At 37.5% G+C, this 22,641-nt stretch overlaps 5 protein-coding genes across 5 annotated transcripts; 2 read left to right on the forward strand and 3 right to left on the reverse strand.

Moving 5' to 3' along the window:
• Positions 1-4,178: 4,178 nt before the first annotated feature.
• Positions 4,179-6,813, forward strand: LOC104747028 (putative kinase-like protein TMKL1). The gene is made up of 2 exons (XM_010468593.3): positions 4,179-5,929; positions 6,045-6,813. Exons 1-2 carry the CDS (start codon positions 4,546-4,548, stop codon positions 6,686-6,688), a joined length of 2,028 nt encoding a protein of 675 aa, XP_010466895.2. The 5' UTR covers positions 4,179-4,545; the 3' UTR covers positions 6,689-6,813.
• A 5-nt stretch (positions 6,814-6,818) lies between these two features.
• On the reverse strand, positions 6,819-9,734 carry LOC104747027 (putative pectate lyase 10). Its single transcript, XM_010468592.3, has 7 exons — positions 9,580-9,734; positions 9,427-9,486; positions 9,254-9,328; positions 8,000-8,642; positions 7,692-7,795; positions 7,474-7,612; positions 6,819-7,389 (listed from the first exon to the last, which is right to left on the reverse strand). The coding sequence occupies exons 1-7, from the start codon at positions 9,660-9,662 to the stop codon at positions 7,168-7,170; spliced, it is 1,326 nt and encodes a 441-aa protein (XP_010466894.2). The 5' UTR covers positions 9,663-9,734; the 3' UTR covers positions 6,819-7,167.
• A 3,253-nt stretch (positions 9,735-12,987) lies between these two features.
• Positions 12,988-16,290, reverse strand: LOC147926728 (uncharacterized). The gene is made up of 2 exons (XM_087487181.1): positions 16,192-16,290; positions 12,988-13,827 (listed from the first exon to the last, which is right to left on the reverse strand). Exons 1-2 carry the CDS (start codon positions 16,288-16,290, stop codon positions 12,988-12,990), a joined length of 939 nt encoding a protein of 312 aa, XP_087343307.1.
• A 68-nt stretch (positions 16,291-16,358) lies between these two features.
• LOC147926729 (uncharacterized) lies at positions 16,359-20,220 on the reverse strand. The gene is made up of 6 exons (XM_087487182.1): positions 20,035-20,220; positions 19,891-19,949; positions 19,217-19,748; positions 18,757-19,120; positions 16,813-18,712; positions 16,359-16,698 (listed from the first exon to the last, which is right to left on the reverse strand). The coding sequence occupies exons 1-6, from the start codon at positions 20,218-20,220 to the stop codon at positions 16,359-16,361; spliced, it is 3,381 nt and encodes a 1,126-aa protein (XP_087343308.1).
• A 1,534-nt stretch (positions 20,221-21,754) lies between these two features.
• On the forward strand, positions 21,755-22,595 carry LOC104747029 (uncharacterized). The gene is made up of 2 exons (XM_010468594.2): positions 21,755-22,115; positions 22,206-22,595. Exons 1-2 carry the CDS (start codon positions 21,855-21,857, stop codon positions 22,413-22,415), a joined length of 471 nt encoding a protein of 156 aa, XP_010466896.1. The 5' UTR covers positions 21,755-21,854; the 3' UTR covers positions 22,416-22,595.
• Positions 22,596-22,641: the final 46 nt, after the last annotated feature.

Below are 22,641 nucleotides of genomic sequence, written 5' to 3' on the forward strand. Positions count from 1 at the left end.
GAAACATTTCCATGGGGGCGAATGACTTTTGAAGACAATATCAAAACGATATATCATGAGATGAAACATTGCAAAGGCAAAGTGCTAGATCAAATGTTATTTCCAGGGTTCCTAATTCCTCTTGAGGGTAATAGATAAGGACTAATTAATAAGTCTGTTTATTTTCTATGATTTTAAGATATTTGATTGTGTAACAGATTTTACAGGTTTTGGCGTTTGAGTGCATTACCCAGCTGTCCAGAGAATATCAAGAAGTGGTAATAGGCACTAGAGATGGCTGCCCATTGATGTGCAAGAGAAAACTCAAAGATTCTTTGATGAAAGGTTATCCACTTGGAGATATAAACGAAAAACTTGGAACAGATAAGGTAAGATGTTGGTACCATTATTAGTAGATTATTAGCAAAAAAATTTAAATTTATTATTTTAATCTTTGTTTTATTGTACTTTACATGACATCATAAGTAGCTTAGAACTATTGGAGGAGCAGCAAGATCTTTTGCATCGCATCATGGAACAACATGAAGATGATGATTTTATGGATCCAATTGCTGATGAATGGAACAAGCGTCTCGATGTAGAGAAGAAGGAGATTTGGTGGGAAAATCTTTATAAGTTAGATATTGCTTCTCGAGGATTTGGTCCAGAAAATGTTCCACAAGTTGAACATTTATTGCAATAGTCATTCTAAATATATCGATCAATGAATTATTACTTACACTTATTTAAAAGTACAACTAAAGAAAAAATCATGAAAGACATATTAGATTAATGAAATAAAAGCAAGAGAAAATTACTCAAACAACACATAAAAGTTGTGCATTTACTCAAATAACACATCCAACCAAACTTTTACTCAAATAACACATATAAGTTGGAAAAAGACTATAGAGCATTTTGTTTTTTCGTTATTTACTATCATGCCATTACAATTGAAAAATAAATAAATAACAAATAAAAAGTAAAAAATCAGTTTTTTCTTGCTTTGTCTACGGTCGATCTTCGTTCCATTAACATTGATGGCCAGCTATTTTTCCGACATCGGTGGTTGGCTTTGTCTTGTTTTCATCTCCGATGGATCTTTGTGCAAATTTATTTTGTTTAAATTTAAAGATCTGAAATTTAGAGGGCTTTTGTTTCTACTATTGTCTCCTCCACTCGAACTAACTTTCAGATCTAGGCAAGATCTGGTAAGTTCTTGGATCCGGATCTTTGTTGTTTTGTTAGATTATATTGGCCCAAGATTCCGTAGAAAATGTTGTTAAACCTCTACAAAAGATTCACCATTTTACCCACTTAAAAATGCTTCGATCTCGGATTTAATTCGCAAAAAAAAAAAGTTGGAAACAGTTGTGGATTCATGAGTTTAAATCTTTCTTGCCGGAAGTGGGGATAGTAATTGACGTCAACAAAGATCCAAAGCCATGAATCTGCTTTGATATGTAATTGACATTAAAAAAGATCTAAAATGTTATTTTTTAATAATCTGCTTTGATGTATACCATCTGGTTTGAACTGGTTTTGGAGGATAGTGACGGTGGTGAGGAGGCAGAGGTTAGTCGCTACGACCAAGTCAAAATTCGCTATAAAAAATCAATGTTTGGCAACCGCTAAGCTTCGAACCATAGTCATGATACACATTTAAAAGACTTTAAGAACTGCACTACGTTGTCTTTAAATATTATTATCAATTAAAATAGTATATAAACCAATAAAAAAAACACAGCATATTCCAAAATGCTTTATTTTGACCTAAAACATCAATAGTATAAATTTGTCATAAATTAAATAACTCTATCACATCTATATGCTTAACTCTACTTAACTTTTGTTATTTCAGTAAGAAATATATCTACCACTACATTAACTTATAACTCTATCACTTTCAGTTATGTCTATCAATATGAACATATCTACCATCGCGTATAACTATATCTGTCATATAAATCTATCTCCGTTTATATGTCTACTATAAAGAGTACATAAATCTGTCAAACAAATCTGCCACCCGACAAAAACATAATATATCTGTCACCATTGTACTAATATCTCTATCAAAAAATATTAATTCTATCATCATTATAATAAATCTACCCAATATATCTACCGCTAACCATAACTCCGTCAAGTAAATTTATCTCTGCCATCACTATTCTATCTCTACCAATTTAATCTATTTAATTATCAAACTCTATCCAATAAGTCTGCCAAAATTTATATAACTCTATTGAAAATTATATGTCTATCGTCATTTCGATTATTTGAGCGGGAATTTTCCCTCCCAAAAACTTCGAACATTTGTGTAAGAAGCACATACGTGGCATGGCTTTTTAATGGCATACTTGTTATTTTTTTTTTTCCTCACACACCTTTCAAAGGATTCAGTTGTCATTTAAAATTTTGATAAATAAAATGACATTCTAGTTTTTTTTTAGCTTTTCTAAGCCATTCTAGTAAAGTTCCCTAAAAGCAATTTGGAATCTTCTCAAAAGTGGTGAGTTTGGGATGGGGATCTTTTTCTATTAAGGGTTTACAAGAGTTTAGATATAAAAATGTCTTTAATCCGATTAAAAAAAAAAAATGTCTTTAAAGGCTAAGACTTAAAAATGATGGGCCTAATAAGAAAAAATAACTAGGCCTCCTTTATACACACGCCCACAACCACAAGCTATGGACATTCTAAGAAGAGTTGTTCGTTTACCACTTTTGATTCTATTATATTCTCTTGTTTATCTGGTTAGCTTGAAGCCTTGAACCCTGTTTGTTCATTTGTTGTATGAGTAATGGACACTACCTAATGAATGGAGAGATTAAAAAAGATTGATCTGACCCGTGCCAAATATCCACACCACACTTTTCTCAATTCAGGCCCTACTACAACGCCGTAAGACGGTTGAAAACTTGAAAACATATGACTTATAAAATAGAATAGAGAAAGAAAAGAAAACAAAAAGTGGAGTTGATGAATAATCTGATCTTATGAAAGTGAAGTTGATTGCAAAAGGAGCAGAGCGTGGTAGTTGAATAGTTTCAGATGTTGATAAAGACGTGACATATTTGAGTCAGTAATCTAATCAGTGATTTCTCATGTTTTCATCTGTCTTCTTCTATATAGTTGCATGAGATATATATACATCTGGAGACTTGAGAATATACACAGGATTGCTCTATAATTATGTGGTCTTTAGTTTTACAGTTCCAACAGGATTGAGATTCGAAATTGTGTAGTCACCCTTAGAGATGCAATACAACAATAAATAATTTTCCGACTTCCAAACATATATGTTTTCTAATTATGTAAAATGTAGTCTGATTAGACTAAATCCAACAAGGTCAAAATAAAAGATAATTGTTTTTTAACCGGGATTCAAACAATTCTATATTACTAAAAGCCAAACTCGATAGCATTACAACAATTTTTTTGAATCTGCTCTGACTTAAAACAGATTTGTAGTGGTAGTTGTAGTCTGTAAAGGGAACAAGCTAGTTGTTTTGCAAATCATTCATCATTTTCCCCCCTAAATTAATAATAAGGTGGAATAGTAAGTTTAAAATTGATATTTAATTAATAAATTTTGTGTTAAAAATACAAAACAATATTTTTTTTTGTAAAACAAAATATAACTTTAACCTGATTTCTCTTTGTAAAACAGAGAGATAATTAGATTTTGTTTTTCTATCCATATGCTTAATTTGAAGAAAACAAACTCTATTTTTTTCACAAAAAAAAAAAAAATAGAGCGGGTTAATTAAACAATAAAACAAATTACTCTGTCTTGTTTAATGTCAAAATCCTAATCTAAAAATATGTTTTGAACATTGTCCGGTTCTGGCTCGATCCCCACCCTTGAAAATTTCGAAATAGGCAAAACAATACACAAAAAGACATAGACAACAAAACTTCTTCTCACTTAGGTATTCACATTTCCCATTTTTCAAAAAAAAATTGGCTCTGCATTTTCTGTATATATACTTCCAACAAATTGTCTTTCTAGAAACCACAACTATCCAAGACTCCTCCACCTTCTCCATCATCAACCGTTCATTCACTTATCTCATGTCTCCCAATGAACTCATCAACGGACAAGGTTCAAGGAGTATGAAACACCCTATGAACCAATTTACAGAAAAAAAGAACTTCAACTTGATAAAAAGAACATCATTTTTATTATTTTGGCAGAGATAAAAAGTCTTAATTCCGAATTTGAGCGTGCTAATAGTTTAATCAATTAAAGTTATAAAGAAAAGTAACTTTATAAATTCAGGAGTAATCAGTAGATTTATACCATTCTTGTCCATCACTTTAAACTCTTTGATCCGACGGTAAGCAATCAATCCGGTTTAACACTTTCTGATTATAAAGATTCCAACTTTTGGATTAATCGGACGGTAAGGAACCAATCCGGTTTGAGTTTGGATCATAGCCGGTGAGATGATTGACCAAAGTAGTCAACACTCTCTTTCTGCTACAAAGGAGCAGCCTTGAAACTCAAAGTTCTTACCTTTTTCCCTTCACTAACCTCTCTCTCTCTCTCTTTGTGAGAAATGGGCATGGAAGTTTTGAGATTTCTTCATGTTTCTTTCTTCTTTGTGTTGATTCTTCACTGTCATTGTGGAACATCTCTCTCTGGCTCTACTGATGTGAAGCTTCTTTTAGGAAAGATCAAGCCTTCACTACAAGGAAGCAGTGAGAGCTTACTGTTGTCTTCTTGGAATACATCTGTTCCGGTTTGTCAATGGAGAGGGGTGAAATGGGTATTTGCAGATGGGTCTCCTCTTCAGTGTAGTAGTGACCTGTCTTCACCACAATGGACTAACAGCTCTCTCTTCAACGACTCTTCTCTTCACCTTCTCTCTCTTCAGCTTCCTTCTGCTAATCTCACTGGCTCACTCCCTAGGGAGATTGGTGGGTTCTCTATGCTTCAAAGTGTGTTCCTCAACATCAACTCTTTAAGTGGGTCAATCCCACTTGAGCTTGGTTACACTTCTTCTCTCTCTGATGTTGATTTGAGTGGTAACACCCTATCTGGGGTTTTGCCTCCTTCGATTTGGAACCTCTGTGATAAGCTTGTCTCTTTCAAGATTCACGGTAATAACTTGTCTGGGGTCTTGCCTGAGCCTGCTTTGCCAAATTCGACTTGTGGTAATCTCCAAGTTCTTGATTTGGGTGGTAATAAGTTCTCTGGTGAGTTCCCTGAGTATATAACTAGGTTTAAAGGTCTGAAGTCACTTGATCTTTCAAATAATGTCTTTGAGGGTCTTGTTCCTGAGGGTTTAGCTGTGTTACAACTAGAAAGCATCAATCTTTCTCACAATAACTTCAGTGGGATGTTACCAGATTTTGGTGAATCAAAGTTTGGAGCAGAATCTTTCGAAGGGAACAGTCCTAGCCTTTGTGGTTTGCCTTTGAAACCTTGTCTTGGCTCCTCTAGGTTGAGTCCAGGTGCTGTTGCTGGTCTGGTGATTGGTTTAATGTCTGGAGCTGTTGTTGTGGCCTCGTTGTTAATAGGGTATTTGCAGAACAAGAAAAGAAAGAGTAGTATAGAGAGTGAAGATGATATGGAAGAAGGTGATGAAGAAGATGAGATCGGTGAAAAAGAAGGCGGTGAAGGGAAGTTAATAGTGTTCCAAGGTGGTGAGAATCTGACATTGGATGATGTTTTGAATGCAACGGGACAAGTTATGGAGAAGACTAGCTATGGTACAGTATATAAGGCAAAGCTTAGTGATGGAGGGAATATTGCTTTGAGGCTGTTGAGAGAAGGTACTTGCAAGGATAGAAGTTCTTGTCTGCCTGTTATAAGGCAATTGGGACGTATTCGGCATGAGAATTTGGTTCCTTTGAGAGCTTTCTATCAGGGGAAAAGAGGAGAAAAGCTTCTCATCTATGACTATCTTCCCAACATAAGTTTACATGATTTGTTGCACGGTATTTGCTTTCTTTATCCATCTTCTTCCCATTTTATCATCTTGTTACAAGTCCTTCTTGCTTTGATTTTTTTAGTTATTCGTATGTTGAAGTTTGTTGTTTGAATGATGTGCAGAAAGTAAACCTGGAAAGCCACCTCTGAATTGGGCCAGGAGACACAAGATTGCACTTGGCATAGCGAGAGGACTTGCTTATCTTCATACCGGACAAGAAGTTCCTGTCATCCATGGAAATATTAGGTCAAAGAATGTGCTTGTGGACGACTTTTTCTTTGCAAGGCTCACTGAGTTTGGACTTGACAAGATAATGGTACAGGCAGTAGCCGATGAGATCGTTTCGCAGGCGAAATCCGACGGGTACAAAGCACCTGAACTTCACAAGATGAAGAAGTGCAATCCAAGGAGTGATGTTTACGCCTTTGGGATCCTTCTCTTGGAGATACTGATGGGTAAGAAACCGGGAAAGAGTGGAAGGAACGGTAATGAATATGTGGATCTGCCTTCTTTGGTTAAAGCTGCGGTGTTGGAAGAGACGACAATGGAGGTTTTTGACTTGGAGGCAATGAAAGGAATTAGGAGCCCCATGGAAGAAGGTTTGGTTCATGCATTGAAGCTGGCAATGGGATGTTGTGCTCCTGTTACAACAGTTAGACCCACCATGGAAGAGGTTGTGAAGCAGTTGGAAGAGAACAGACCGAGGAATAGATCCGCATTGTACAGCCCAACAGAAACCAGGAGCGACGCCGAAACTCCATTTTGAGTCAATCTATCTTCTACAAGTTTTTTGTTTGTTTGTAATTTCTTACTTTAGTTGGCTATTTGCATTTGTTTCATTGGCAAGAAACCATTTTGATTTTGATTTTAATCTATATTTGTTGATGAGAATGGTGTAACAGAAGCAGTTCAAAGTAATTATATTGATAGAAGAATATATGATACATGATGATACACCAAATGAGTAATGAGGATTAAGAAGAAGAAGAATGATGCACTGTACTACAATTTGGAGTCGAACAACACTGAAGCTCATCAAAGCTGGCCCAGGTTGACGATTTGAAGCAGAGACGAGTCTAAGATGGTAAAAGAGAAGGAAGAGAAGGAAGAGAAACGAAAAAAAAAAAAAAAGAGACAATGATATGTAAAAGACGGGAACGAAGAAAACAAATTATTTTTCTTCTTTTGTTTCCCTGAGCTAGTCAGTATCCTCTTTGGTCTTGGGTTTGAGGATTATACAATTAACTAACACCGCATACCATACCTGCATTTAAGGGCACCGGAGCTGTAGGTAAGCATACTTACAACTGAAGCTGGTTTAGCTCCCAAACTAGATGCTCTGGCATAGCTTGCAGGAGCAGCAGCTCCAGATCTAGTGAAGTAGGCACCGTTGAGCATTTGGTCTCCCTGCGATCTCCAGTTCCATTGCTTCCATTCCCCTTGCCATGAACCCACCCTCTTCGTCACCTATTAAATCAAAATATTGCATTTAGATCCATCTGTCCTACTTCAATTAACTAAGATTGATCAAAGAGAGAACTTATGGTATACCTCTTTGGCAAAAGGGTTTCCAGGGGCAAGGAACCGATTGCCTTGGCTGTTAATGGTAGGGTTAGCACTTCCACCAATTGCATACATTACCCAGTGAGTGTAATCATTGTTTACAACATGGAAATAACCATGTCTACACCTGAAAATAACAGCAAAAGCATCAGCACTCTTGTCTTCTGTAGCAAACACAATCATTGGAAACGGATGAAGACAAGAACCTCGGCATTCTCTGTATAAGCCCTTCCCCAAAATGGTTATATGCTATGGTCACTTGCATCATCTTGTCTCTGGTGTATGAATCACTATGCCCCATCAACATAACCTGCCATTCCCATCAATAAAAACTCTTCTCAACTTATGAAAAAGTCCATTGTCTCGGCAGCTATTAAGCTAAAGATCAAAAGACAAAAACACACTAGCCATCTTCACCACAACCTACACAATTCAGTTCACGACACTATCTCCACAGAAGCTCAGCAAATTTGGTAAATGTAAGGCAAAGTAGAATCAGGCAAAGGAAGCAAACCTCGTTGTGGTGAGTCATATAGTTATTGGAGATAGTAATAGCAGTAGATCCCATAATAGCATCAACCAATCCATCAGCACAATTAGACAACGAATTGTGATCAATCCAAATATGACTCGATCCAAATATCGAAATCGCATCACCATCCGCCATAGTCCTCCACCCGTAATGCGACGGCGAGCTCCGAACCATAGCGTTACCAGTCCTTCTACAATCATGTATATTAATCCCATGGATGATAATGTTCGTCACAAACTGGATCGTGATACAAGCACCGCCGGCAATCGCTACGTTCACGCCACGTCCATCGATCGTTTTGAAGCTGTTCATGATTAGCTCCTGACTCAGAGTGATCACCATGTCGCGCTTGAACACGATCCATAGCGGACGGTCTTGGATCACGGCGTGACGGAGCGTTCCCGGTCGAGGATTAACCGCGTCGTGGTCTGACGGATCCGTGACGACGTAGTAACGACCATCGCGTCCTCCGACTGCGTTACGACCGAATCCAATCGCGCAGTTCGCGAGTCGCTTACGACGGAGATGCCAGTTCCGATCACATCTCCAACAGTCGTCGATTGGGTTCCCGGTGGCGCATGAGAAGAATCCTAACCTCCTCCGCTCTGTACTGTTCTTAATCGTCCTGTTATATTAAAGAAATAACAGAAAGAGAACTTAATTTTAAACTTGTTATCAAATTAACCCGTAAATGTTTTGATTTCACATTAAAGCCCTTGAAGTCACGTGGAGGAGTGGAAGAAGCTAACCATGTGGTGTAATTAATGTAACCATATGATACGGAACCATACGGACACCTTTATAATTTTCTATTTTTGTAATGTTTTTAAAATAAATGTTAGTAGAAGAAAACTTTATACAACAAAAATGTGTAAACATTTATTACAAACAAAAAAAAAAGAAATTGCGTCGGTGGGGTGAGGAAAAAAATAGCGAGGAGAGAGGCGCTTTAAATGGCGATCACGGCGTGTCTGTGTCGCATATAAAACCCAAGTTGTGCTATAACACTAAAACGAGGTTTTCTTTCTAAAATTAGAGATATAGAATAAAAACATTTATGGGAAAATTATAGGTGCAAATTTTTATTGTTATTTTATGTAACTTAATACTTTTAAGGGAAACACAACGTTTGACTATCTGAAGGGGTTATTAATATGAAAGTGAAATAAAAATGTCTTATTATTAACTGCTATTTATATTTAAAAAAACATATTTATAAAGGGAGAGAGATCTTACATGTCGACCATTGCAGCTACGTCTTCTGGGTTTTTAACGGCATGTTCGTTCCATGCACCGTCGTCGTTAGATAACCTGAAAAAAACAGAGCAATTTCAAAACGAGGTCGTATTAGCATTTTCGTTGATTAAATCTGAACGGCTGAGATTGACTAGGAAGTTTAAAAGACTTACCTATTAGCCGTTGATGAATTACTCGAGCTATGAGACTTGGGCTCCTCTGTTTCGTTTGCCCTGTAAACAAAAAAAAAATGTAGAGACAAATGTTACTTCTCCCCTTTAACTAGTAGATAGATTTGGAAAGTTTCGAAATGCTCGAAGGTTTACATTGTTGATGCATTTACACATAGTGCTAGAATGATTAGAGTTGCTGAGAGAGCTAAGAAGCTTCTGCTATTGAAGACCGCCATTGTTGGATATATTGAAGCTCTCTCTCCTTTGTTCTTAATGGAGACAAATGTAGGAGGGGAGAGAGAGAGATCTAAGTTGAAGAAGCTGAAGATGAAATCACATCTTTATATATAGGCAAGCAACGAAGGTAGGAAGAAGCAGCTTAACTCCGTTAACTATTATTATTATTATTCCACTTGACGTTAAGATTTCTCGTACGGTGGGATCAGTTTCATTTAACGGCGTTTATTAACTGTCGTCTTCCGTGATATATATGGTTGAATCACATTGTTTTGACTTTATTTTTTAGCCTTAACCAAATTTTGGGAGGTATGTAACCACTTTCCCGGTTAGTTCTTTCTTACCAAACTGCTATACTAATAAAAAATCTTGATAATTTTTTTTATAAAAATTATCTGTTTTAGTTAATGGACATTTAATATATATATATATACACGTTAATTAGCTTCAAAAATATTTTCAATTAATTTACAAATGCTAATATTTCATTTAATTTTTTTTTTTTTTGACAACAATATCGAATTAGATCAGCTCAAGTGAGCCAATTGGGGTAGGAATGATTTACAGAAGTAACCACATGCGGCTAATATTTCATTTAAAAGAATACAAAATGACACTTTTTTTTAAACAAAAATAATGTTAAAACAACACTCTTCAATTGAAAACAGTTTTAACTCTCAACTGTACATGCTAATTAGCAATAATACTCCTAAAAATCTAGATGTACAAGTACATTAAAACTTTCAAATTCTCAATCACTATAATCAGAATAATTAGTTTAATATCTCAGTTAATTAGTAAAACGGATGCATAATATTATTGCTTCAATTATATTAGCAAAGAATCATTTACCACAATTAAGACTTTTTTCATCGTAAATTTATATATATATATATATATATTTATGCAGAAATTAATTCATTTTCCTAATTTAGTACAATAGATAAAGAATTCCTTTTATCATATTATGGATTATAAATTATTAATAAAAAATCTATATCAAATTTTATATTTTCTCTTAAAATTTATGGTGAATGCTTTAATTTTAATCCAAACACACAACTTAAGAAGTTTGTTTATAATAAGATAATTTATTTGATAACTATTTTGAACTAAGCCCAAATTAATTTTCGAAGATGCGGCCATTCTTATACTTTAAAATGTTTACAGTGTAACAATGATCACGTTATCTATTATGAATCTTTAACCGCTGGGCATAAATTTACATATATTATACTATATTAGATTACTAATAGTTATTTACATAACGAGTATATTAGATTACTAATAGTTATTTACATAACGAGACCAACTTTACTAATGGGCTAAGAATCTCGTGACCGATCCTATCATAGATAGAGTCGGCAAGCCCAAAACAAATCCTAAGGGATTAGGATAAAGGATCTCTATATAAAAGGAGAGCAGCTTCCATGAGAGGGATCATCGAGAACAAAACAAGAGACCTAAAACACAAAACACACGACTCAACTCTAGAATGCGGCTAGGGTTTATAGATTGATTCGCTGTGCCTTGAATTCTTGTATTTGAGCTCGAGATTTTGTTAATAAAAGCAACTATTCAATATATGTTTCTTGTTTCCGTAGTCTTTAAACGAATCGATTAATTTTGCCCAAACAATAATTATAAGTTTTTTTTTATTGGTCGGTGTTTCGGCCTTTCGAGTACTACAAATTGCATGGAAACCACGTCTATATTTTCATGCTTGCTATATTATATGTTTAATGTTGCATGTATATTAATTATTCTCTAGTTTCAATCAAAACGCCGACTTGAGAAATTTTGAGGTTAGGTACCGATTTATAATATTAGGTTTGACGTCGTGGTTATGGATAATGCCATGCATTTATTAATGTATTTGCATGTCTTGTTTGTTGTTAAAGATTAAGGTATAAACGTATTTGCATGATTAGTAAGTACAATGCATATACCCATGTAGACGAAATTACATATTGATGAAATGGCGCTCATCATCAAACTGATTATTAAGCATGTGATTTTGGCAAATACGTAAAGTCAATTTCTATGAATTAAATCTAAGTTTTTATATAGATGTTGTACTCGAATAGAATTCTAGGATGAGTACATGCACGTTTAGTTCGAAACGATAAATTATTATGCCAACCATAAACTCCAAATATATATTAAATATCTAACTATCTGCAATGTCTAGTCTTTGGAGGAACTACGAATGAAAAATCAAAAGAACACATGTGCCATTGTGGTCGGAATCTTACCATAGAGAAACCAAGATAATATCAGTTAAACTTTTTTTTTTTAATCAGTTAAACTTTGCAATATGTATATCACATATAATGTAGTTTACACGAACTTTTAGCATCGCTTTTATTTAGTAATTATGACTTAGACCAATGAAGTAATTTATGAAAAAAAATTGAGGTCTATATTACATATTATACATGTCGCTAGCTATCTACTTCAATCTTATTTCATTAATAATAGAAAATCAAGCTGACTTCTTAAAGTTTCATACAATATATATACAGCCATTGCATCCATATGTCGTACGAGTATTATCACTAGCTAATAATCATATTATTGGTAGCTTCATATCAGGAAAAGACATCTCATTATGGATAAATTTATATAAGCAAACTCAGTATCACGCGGACTTATATATATTGTAAGCATATCATTTGTGCACCCATGTGCATGTAAACTTATTGATGCTCAAAGAAAAAAAATCGAAATCTATGACATAAAGAACTTTTGAAGGAACAACTGGATGGTTACATTTACATAAATTACAAGGACCCTGAAAAATAATGTAACTCGAAATTTGATTTGAGGGAAATCAATATTTTTTTTTTGGGCAAACAAGGGAAATCAATCTATGCAGTTTATTAATTAGTAGAAAAATGTGTATAGATAGAAATATAGAATCACACTAAAAGAATATAATATATGGAAAAGGTGGGAAGTTTAAGGAGGGCATTACTCGAAGCACATTTGTTTTGGCATTGACTTTTGCACATAAGACAAGCCACATGGCCGGCCGGTTATCACCGTTAATCAAGACACATGAACATTACTTCGATTAACTTTATTTGATAATCATTCACTGGATTATAGTAATGATCTACTGGATTATAGCTGCTATACTTTTTTCGTCAATTCCTTAAATCTATAGTTTGTATTTATTCCGATGGATATCTAATAATTAATTCACACACAGTTTTTTTTTTTTTTTTTTTTTTAATTTAATGTTAAATTATATTCAAAAGAAAATAAACGTTTTACAAAATTTGTGGTAGAAACTTTAAAACATTTTAAAAGAGAATACATTCAGTAGAACCTAGCTGCAAACCAAACTTGGATGGTTGTGGCGAAACTACCTTGAAGTGTACTAAGACGGTTCCGGACATTCTTGTCTATTAGTTTGATCAGATGCTCTGCTGTCAAGGGGGATTCTCCATGGCGTCGACTGTTTCTTTCCCTCCAAACCGAGTGAATGGTTGTTTGGAAAGTATAACCGAGAATTAGCTTCAGAGTTTTATCCAGTGTATTACCCGCAAGAAGGGAGATGACATCTTTCCAGCGACCTGTGTATTTATCTGCAAGTAGCTTTTCAGCTAAACTTTCCCACACCAGTTGCGTATAGTGACATTCAAAGAAGAGATGTTCTCTCATTTCTAGCGAGTGATTGCAGAGAATGCACCTTGCGTCTGCCTGAGGGTTCCACTGTTGTAGTTTTTCCCCCGTAGCGAGTCTGTTTTTAATTGCCAACCAGGTGAGAAAGGCGTACTTTGGAGTAGCTTGTGGGAACCAAATGACTTTGAAATCATCCAGTTGTGGGTGGGGGGCATGAATATGTTGCCAGGTATCTTTGGTTGAAAAGCTGTTGCGGTAACAGTCGTGTTTACCTTTCCACAGAGGGATGTCATGGTCACAAGAACGACGTAGATTCTGTTTCTGAATCTCTTCCTCTACAGCTATTAATATAGGTAACCGATGCTTCCGTCTCCTCTGCATATCCATTACGTCAGCCACAGTGTTTGATTTTGTGATACCAAGATCGATGAAACCCCTGTCTCCCAGTAAGTCATGTAAACAGCCTATCGAACTCCATTTATCAAACCAGAAGGATGTTGATGCACCATTATGCACATCCACACACAGTTCTTTCTGATTTTACAATTTTAATCAAAAGTTTGAACACTCCATTTATACAACTCCATATCATCCTTCCGATGATCTTGAAGAGACCATATTCAATATTCTCAATTTCTATCATACACAAGACCTCACTAATCGACAACTCTTTCCCAAATGGTTATTTTGGAGAATTTGGAAAATAAGAAAAACTTTTTTTTTTTGTCAAAATACTTGATTTCATTCATCACAATACCAAGTACAATAGAGTAGGATTCAAAGATCCAATGTTTAACACAGAAGCAAAAGAGGTATTCCCCAATACCATTCAAAGATAGGTAACATAATTCAACAAAGGATCCAAAAGAGCTTTAGGACAGATGCTAGAAAGCAGTTTGACCCATGAGAGATCAAGGTTTGCTGAAGGATCTTCCATGAGTATATCCATGGTAGACACAATGGTCATTGTCAAACAGAGACTATGACGTTGATAAGTTGGTTGCAGTTATGCTTCGTGCCGGCATGAGTGGAGCTACTCGAAGTAGTGCATAAACCATCTCAAGAACCTTTTTGAACTTTGGAGCAATAAGAGCTTCCTTTGAAGCTATCATCATGATACAAACAAGATAACTGTCTGTAACAACCCGTCCCGTGGACCCCACTAGCCCCCCGCTAGCTGCCCCAACAGACTGTCCGTGGTCCCCGCTAGCCCACTGCTAGCCGTCCCAACGGACCCCAAGCTGGCCCTGCAGATCAATTGGTGGCAACTTGTCCTGTGGGAAGGTTGTTAAAAGGTGAGGACCAGGGTTCAAGGAACGTCTGGCGTACCAATAACCTACTGGTGGATTTGGATTTCCACAGTGATAGGTTAGGGCCAGCTTGGGGTCTGTTGGGACGGCTAGCAGTGGGCTAGCGGGGACCACAGACAGTCCGTTGGAGCAGCTAGCGGGGGGCTAGTGGGGTCCACGGGACGGGTTGTTACAATAAAAATCGATTTTTATGTGACAACCTGTCCCGTTGACCCCACTAGCCCACTGCTAGCTTGCCCCCATAGGCCCGAAGCTGGCCCTGCAGAGCATCGATCCTAACCCCTCACTGGGCAAATGGAACTATTCACCCAAATCCACAGTAGGTTATTGGTGTGCCAGGCGTTCCTCGAACCCTGGTCCCCACCCTTTAACAACCTTCCCACAGGACAAGCTGTCACCAATTGACCTGCATATGTGACAACCCGTCCCGTTGACCCCACTAGCCCACTGCTAGCTTGCCCCCATAGGCCCGAAGCTGGCCCTGCAGGGTATCGATCCTAACCCCTCACTGGGCAAATGGAACTATTCATCCAAATCCATAGTAGGTTATTGGTGCGCCAGACGTTCTTCGAACCCTGGTCCCCACCCTTTAACAACCTTCCCACAGGACAACCTTCCCTGTTATTGGGAAGGTTGTTAAAGGGTGGGGACCAGGGTTCGAGGAACGCCTAGCGCACCAATAACCTACTGTGGATTTGGATGAATAGTTCCATTTGCCCAGTGAGGGGTTAGGATCGATGCCCTGCAGGGCCAGCTTCGGGCCTATGGGGGCAAGCTAGCAGTGGGCTAGTGGGGTCAATGGGACGGGTTGTCACACTGTCAAACCGTAACATAACTGGTGGGTTCTCTCTCACATAAGAGCCATGTCTATGGACATTAACCACACACGTTTTGTAGCCGGTTTGACATGGACAGTACATGAGCAGACATGAGTTTCATGTTTGGTGACAAGGGTTGGGAGTAAAGATCTATTGGAGTCGTGAAATAGACACAACTCCTAGAACAGTAAGAATAACTTTTTTTCAATAAAATTGGTGAAAGTTCATACAAAAGAATACTAAATGCACGAGATAAAATCAAAGAATAAATCAAAATGCATTTTTTTTTGTGAGCACACAAAATTGTCTTCAAGACAAGTTATGACCAAATTTTCCGTATATATATATATATATTTTTTTTTACCTCAAAAACTTCATATTTTATTAAGCCAGTTCTAAAAGGTTAGCCTCAACAGCTAACCAACCCGGAACCTGCGGGCTTACATGGGAGAATAAACTACCTCGTACTCGAGCTGCCTTTGCAAGGCAGTCGGCACAGACATTAAACAGTCTAGGGATGTAGCTGATAGAGAAAAAAGAAAACCTCTTTTGATATGATCGCAGTAGATCGAGTTCTGATGCAAACACTGGCCAATCCTTAGATTCATCTAACACACTGAGAATTTCCTGACAGTCTGTTTCGAAGTGAGTTGTTGTATGTCCCAGGGATAAAACACTTTCCATAGCCCAGCATAAAGCTTCTAATTCCGCATGAAGAGGTGATAACGCACAGGGTATTTCCTTTAGACCACAGATGGGCTGATCAATACCTTACAACCCGAGCTAATACCCGTCACCGAGTCTTCTTTTTTCCATGAGCCATCCACTTTGCAGGACAAGACACCCTGAGGGAGCGTTGTATCCTCCATCTCTAGTTGGTGGACCGGCGTCTCGTCCACAGCTTTGGTCTCTTCCACCAGTTGGCTAGCTTCCAGAGCTATGATTCTGAAACCGCAAGTTGTAGAGTATCTAGCGGTGGAACATCCTTATTGTTAAAGACCTTGTCGTTTCTCGCTTTCCAGATGTACCAGGCAACCCAAGGGAAGCTGTGAAGCTGTTCCTCCTCCGTACCTAGCTCTTTTGCTCGCCAAAACAGGAAGTCAAAGTTAGTGAAAAGAGCTTGACACGGGAAGACTCCTGGAGTTGTTGTTAAGCCCGATAGGGCCAAAACCTGAGCAGCGGGAGGACAGTCGAACAAAACATGGTTAATAGACTCCTCCTCTGCCCCATAGCATGCACAACAACGATCAGTTCTGCAGTGTCTATCCGCAAGACGGCTACAGGTAGAAACACATCCAGATAAAGCTTGCCATAAGAAATGTTTAGTCTTCTTAGATGTCCGCAGCTTCCACACATGATTTTTAAGGGCTGTTGTGCTCGGCTCCAAATACTAAGTTTCCTCCTGTTTTTGTTGTATCGCTAGTAGGTATCCCGACTTGACAGTGTATTGACCCGACTTTGTATGAACCCAAACATAGTCATCCACATCAAAAACCCTACTAGGCTTATGTCCTAGGATTAAAGGTATATCCGCTGGATCAAACAACTCTCCCAACCTCTCTACCTTCCAGCATTTTGTCTCAAAATCAATGAGATGGTTGACGTACAAGTGAGGATCTCGTGGAATGTCAATGTCTTTTTGTACTGCTGGCCGAGCGGGTATTGTCGGGATCCACTTATCGCTCCAAAATTTTGTATTAAAACCAGAGCGGATGTTCTTCCTAATGCCATCCGAAAGTAGTTCCTTTGCAGCCATCATACTTTTCCACCCGAAAGACGGGGAGTTGGCTGAGTTAACCTCTAAGGGGTTCGAGTATCTAAAATATCGACCTTTCAGCACTCTACACAAGAGGGAGTCCGGGAAGCGAAGTAGGCGCCAAACCTGTTTAGCTAGAAGAGCTAGATTAAAGGCCTTAAGATCTCTGAAGCCCAGCCCTCCTTTTGATTGCGGGATACAAATCTTGTCCCATGCTATCCAATGCAGACCACAGTTGTTTCCTTTAGTACTCCACCAGAACTTTGAGATTGCTCCGCGTAGCTTATTGAGGATGTTGTTCGGTAAGAGAAAGCAAGACATGACATAAGTTGGAAGAGCTTGCGCGACTGACTTTACCAACACCTCTCGGCCACCTTGTGAAAGAAGTCTTGCAGACCAAGCGTTGGTCTTATTAAGCAGTCTTTCTTGTACGAAGGAGAAAACCTGCTGCTTAGAACCACAGATTTTCTCCGGTAGTCCAAGGTACATCCCCATCCCACCGTCCTTAGAGATACCAATCGCATTCTTAATATCAGACTTTACTTGACGAGGCACTTTGTTCCCGAACAGGATTGCAGATTTATCCATGTTTAAGCGTTGTCCTGAGGCATTTCCATAAGTATTAATAATCTTCAACAACTCTGCACACTGCAGGATTTCTGCTTTGCAGAAGAAAAGACTATCGTCAGCAAATAGTAAGTGTGAAACCGGGGGACTTCCCTGAGCAATTTTCAGACCTGAAATCTGGCCCTCCTCTGCACCTTTGAGCTGCGAGATAAGAGCCTCTGTACATATTATAAAGAGGAAAGGGGATAGTGGATCTCCTTGACGCAGGCCTCTAGAAGGGGTGATGTTCCCTTTTGCCTCTCCATTAATGAGGATTTGATATGAAACAGAAGAGATGCAGCTTGTTATCCAACCTATCCATTTGTCACAGAAACCAAGTTTCCTCATTAGAGCTTCTAAGAAGGACCATTCCACTCTATCGTATGCCTTGCTCATATCTGTTTTTATCGCCACAAATTTAGACTTACAGATTGGATTAGTTCGTAAGGCATGGAAATTTTCTTGTGCTAACAGGATGTTGTCAGTAATAAGCCGTCTAGCCATAAAGGCTGATTGAGTCTCCGAGATCATCTTCGGGAGTGATTTTTTGAGCCGATTGCATAACACCTTTGATATGATTTTGTAGCTGACATTGCACAAACTGATTGGTCTAAACTCCTTCATTTCTCTGGGTCGCTCATTCTCTGGTATCAAACAGATGTTGGTTTGATTCAGCCTCGGGTCGAAAGTGCCTGTATCATAAAACTCTTTCACCATCTTTATAAGATCCTGCCCAAGTGAATCCCAGAATTTTTGATAGAAGAGGCTCGTCATCCCGTCTGGGCCAGGAGCCTTATCTGGATTGATGCTGAAGAGAGCTTTCTTAATTTCAGAATCAGAGAAAGGTCGAGTAAGAGCAGCATTCTGTTCAAGAGATACTCGCTCGGTAACATACCGGAGGGCTTCCGCCTGTTCTGATATATCTGATTCTGTAAACAGATTCTGAAATATGTAGAAGCAACAAGTTCAATACCTTCCTCCGTTTCCACCAGGTTACCATAATTATCTTTCAGGCTGATGATCCGGTTTCTTGCTCTTCTCTGTTTGGTTGTGGCATGGAAATACTTAGTATTTTGATCCCCCTCGCGCATCCAAGTAGCTCTGCTTTTTTGCTTCCAATAAATTTCTTCATCTCGGATTGCTGAGCATAATTGCCATTTTAAAGCTAACTCCTCCTCTGACGTAGTGAGATCATTACATTGAGCCTCATCTAATTTTGTTTTCAGATCTTCGATAAGCTTCACCGAGTTAGGTTGGTTGTTTCGCTTCCAGGATGAGATGGCTTTACGACAAGCTACAATACGATCATGGATATCAATCTCCTCCTCCGAGTTTGGCTGTATTCAGCCGTCCACCACTACTTCTTTAAAACCTTCCTTCCCAAGACATCTCTTATCAAATTCAAATTTGAAACTCTTTTTAGTTCTCCTCACTCGGGACCGGATACGAGCCAACACCGGCCGATGATCAGACCCCCATAGCTTTAGATACTCCACATCAGTGTGGGAAAACAGGGTATGCCAATCCTCATTGCCAACCGCTCTATCCAGGCGGCATTGGACTTTAACATTACTATGACGCCCTACCCATGAGAGTTGGTTGCCTTTGAAAGGGAATTCAATCATTCCACAACTTGCTAGCATAGTATTGAAAGAGATAAAGGAGCTATCTGGCCTTCGTCGACCTCCTCGCTTCTCATGGTTCCCTGTGATCTCGTTAAAGTCGCCAATCATGAACCACGCTCCTACTCTTGTTGTACTCATTCTTGTTAGCCTTTCCCATGCATTATCACGGCATGACACTACCGGATCTCCATACACAAAGGTTATGAAAACCTTGTGCCCTTCAATCGTTGTCTCAACATCTATCAGACGGTCATTAGAAAAAAGAATAGTAACTGCAGAAGAATTCATATAGAACAAGGCAAGTCCTCCACTTCTACTGGAGGGCTCTACTGTAAATAATCTATCATAACCAAAATGAAATTGAATATCTTGCATAAAAGAAAATTTGTTTTTTGTTTCAGAAAGAAAAAAGAAATCGGGAAAAAAACATCTCCTAAGCTCCCGTAGGTGCTCGATTGTCAAGTAAGCTTGAGCTCCTTGACAGTTCCAGGCAATTGTATTCATATCTGAGTACTGGGTGGTTTCTGGGACCCCACCGAACCTGGATTAACAGCAGACTTCTTACTGACAACAGAAGGAAACACCTCAAACCGAGGGACAACAGTATCTTATTGACGTTTAGAGACCACTTGTTTCTTAGGAGAAGAAGAAATCCTAAGCACATGCTGCTTTCTGGAGGCAACTCCTTTTAGGTCTGGACTTCTAGGAGGTCTTCTTCTATCAGTTCCCAAACCTCCACCCTGATGAGCAGCCTTTCCTTTCTGAGAGTTTACCAGGGTGGTCCGACCATCCTGAGAAGGGGGTACTGCCATCGACTGTTTTGCTTTTGATTTCTCTGGTCCTCTCGGCTTCTGTGATTTCGGTCTGGTTTTTGAGTGCAAGGTGGGAGAACCAAATTTTCCGTATATGAAATGTAATTTTGACGCATGTTTATGATATGCAAACGCAACAAGCTACGTAGATGGATGGTTTATTTGAGATCATCAAGGGATTCCAAGTGCATCAATCACGCCTCTTCACCTTTGGAAGCTGAGATAGAAGCCTTAATTACTAGCGGCTATTTAACAAACTTGGAACCGAAGCTTCAAATCGGTATAGTCTTAACCAAAATAATCAATGGATTCAAACAAATGTGCGATAGCAAACCTACTTCATCATATATATACATTATTGGGCGTCAAATTTCTTATCCATACGATTCAGTTTTACAAGACAATCGTGTAATATCGTAGCTCATCATCTAGCTAATTAGCTCCATCATCTAGCTAATTAGCTCGATTGTTCTCATGCTAATTTCTATTCTGGTTTGTAAGTTGTAACCCAGTCATTCTGGCTACAACATCTTCTTTGTACTGAATGTTTAAGTTAATAAAATCTGTTTTCAACAGAAAAGATATGCAAGCAAAAGAATATATGTAATTAGTTATCTTATTAATTATATATTAAAAATATAATAATATTTTATATTAAGATTCTTAGAAAACAGAAAAGCAACCTATAAAAATAAGAAAATTGAAACCTTTTGTTATTAAAATACAAAAGAAATGATCATTATATTAATAAATTACACTAGTCTCAATAAATGTATTAATTTCCAATTTATATGACTCACCTAATCACATAAACTTTTTGTATGGACTCTTGGATAGAATAATAAATCATATTTAAAATAAATAAAAAGATAAATTAGAGGAAACAAAATTAAATATAAAATATATTTTGTTATTAAAATACAAAAGAAATGATCATTATATTAATAATTTACATTAGTCTCAATAATTTTATTTATTTCCAATTTATATGAGTCACCTAATCACGGAAACTTTTTGTATGGACTCTTGGATAGAATAATAAATCATATTTAAAATAAATAAAAAGATAAATTGTACGAAACAAAATTATATATATATATATATATTTATATTTCGTGTCAAAGATGTAGAAATTTAAATATGAATTGTTCTTTCTCACTGATTCTTAACAAATTACATATAGGACAAATACAAGTATTTCCTTTTAGTATTAACAATAATAAAAGATTAAGTATTCCAAACTTATAACGAAAATGTTAAGATTCACAAAGATATGTAAAAAAGAAGATGCAACAATGATATATGGAAATAACTATACAAAGATCTAGAATGATCCAAATTACATTATAGAGATACCTTAAATATTTGTCAATAATTAATATAATGGAAATTGTTTTTTTTTTTTTTTTTTAGTAAAAATTATAATGGAAATTTGTCTCTAACTTTATAGAAAGATCTCGAATGTTCCAAAATATAGTATAGAGAGACCTAAGGTCTCTACTATATATATGTCGATGTGGTGTCTAGTTTAGATCGTATCCCATCCGATATCAATTAAGAAGAGAAAAAAACCCTAACCTTCATCCTATTTCTTCGTTCTCTTGCTCCGCCGTTTGTTATCTTTCTTAGACACCATGGCCGCCACAGAAGGACCAGTCGTTGCTCTCATCAGCAAGCGTCTCCGTGCTCACCGCAAGAAATACAACAAAATTGTTGGGCTGGAAGAGTCGATCTCTCAGGGGAAAACCCTAAACAAGGATCAAGTAGAGATCCTCCGTTCGAAGCCAATCGTCACCGCCCTTATCGATGAACTCTTAAAGCTTCGCATTCCTCCTCCCTCCGATGTCGTTCCAGAAGAGACTAGCGTCCCTGCTAAGAAAAAGAAACAGCAAAAGGTACGTATTAACTTGTTGTGTTTTAAGAGTTTTAGCCGCCGCATATCGTATACCATAATAAATCTAAACCTATTTTTTCCACTTTTCTAGGAACGTAAGGAGGAAGCTGAGGAGGAGAACGTAGCGGCCAAGAATGACGATGAGGATTGCAAGATCTCTGAAGATGGTCTCAATTCTGATGAGGTTTCGAAGGACAATACTTCTCCTAGCGAGAGCTCACAGGATGTTACGCCACCTCCGAGTAATGGGAAGTCACGAAGACGTAGACGGAAGGCGAAGAAACCTCAGATATCGGAGTAATTGTGTTCTCCAACATCTGCGTGTAGCAGAAGTTGCCTTCACAATTGTCCTTGGCAGTTTTGTTTGGCTTTCGGGCTTTTGCGTTTGAGCCTTTTCCATGTGGAATTTTTTCTACAAATTTTTTGTTAAATCTTTATTTTTTCATACTATTAAACTAAAAAAAATCTCATTATTTGTTTCCTTAGTGTTTGCTTTACTTAATTCTCGTGAATCGTGATGCCATATT

This window comes from Camelina sativa, chromosome 15 (genome assembly GCF_030686135.1).
Source record: "Camelina sativa cultivar CO46 ecotype springtype chromosome 15, ASM3068613v1".
NCBI lineage: Eukaryota > Viridiplantae > Streptophyta > Magnoliopsida > Brassicales > Brassicaceae > Camelina > Camelina sativa.

Coding starts and splice junctions, on each gene's coding strand:
- LOC104747028 (XM_010468593.3), top strand. CDS start 4,546: ATGGGCATGGAAGTTTTGAGATTTCTTCATGTTTCTTTCTTCTTTGTG. Junction 5,930..6,044: donor TTTACATGATTTGTTGCACG/GTATTTGCTTTC, acceptor AATGATGTGCAG/AAAGTAAACCTGGAAAGCCA.
- LOC104747029 (XM_010468594.2), top strand. CDS start 21,855: ATGGCCGCCACAGAAGGACCAGTCGTTGCTCTCATCAGCAAGCGTCTC. Junction 22,116..22,205: donor AGAAAAAGAAACAGCAAAAG/GTACGTATTAAC, acceptor CCACTTTTCTAG/GAACGTAAGGAGGAAGCTGA.
- LOC147926728 (XM_087487181.1), bottom strand. CDS start 16,290: ATGGAGGATACAACGCTCCCTCAGGGTGTCTTGTCCTGCAAAGTGGAT. Junction 13,828..16,191: donor GTATTAGCTCGGGTTGTAAG/GTATTGATCAGC, acceptor TTGTAAAATCAG/AAAGAACTGTGTGTGGATGT.
- LOC104747027 (XM_010468592.3), bottom strand. CDS start 9,662: ATGGCGGTCTTCAATAGCAGAAGCTTCTTAGCTCTCTCAGCAACTCTA. Junction 9,487..9,579: donor TGTGTAAATGCATCAACAAT/GTAAACCTTCGA, acceptor TTTTGTTTACAG/GGCAAACGAAACAGAGGAGC. Junction 7,390..7,473: donor GAAACCCTTTTGCCAAAGAG/GTATACCATAAG, acceptor TTGATTTAATAG/GTGACGAAGAGGGTGGGTTC.
- LOC147926729 (XM_087487182.1), bottom strand. CDS start 20,220: ATGGCAGTACCCCCTTCTCAGGATGGTCGGACCACCCTGGTAAACTCT. Junction 18,713..18,756: donor CCTGGTGGAAACGGAGGAAG/GTATTGAACTTG, acceptor ATCTGTTTACAG/AATCAGATATATCAGAACAG. Junction 16,699..16,812: donor CAAAAACAGGAGGAAACTTA/GTATTTGGAGCC, acceptor TTCTACCTGTAG/CCGTCTTGCGGATAGACACT.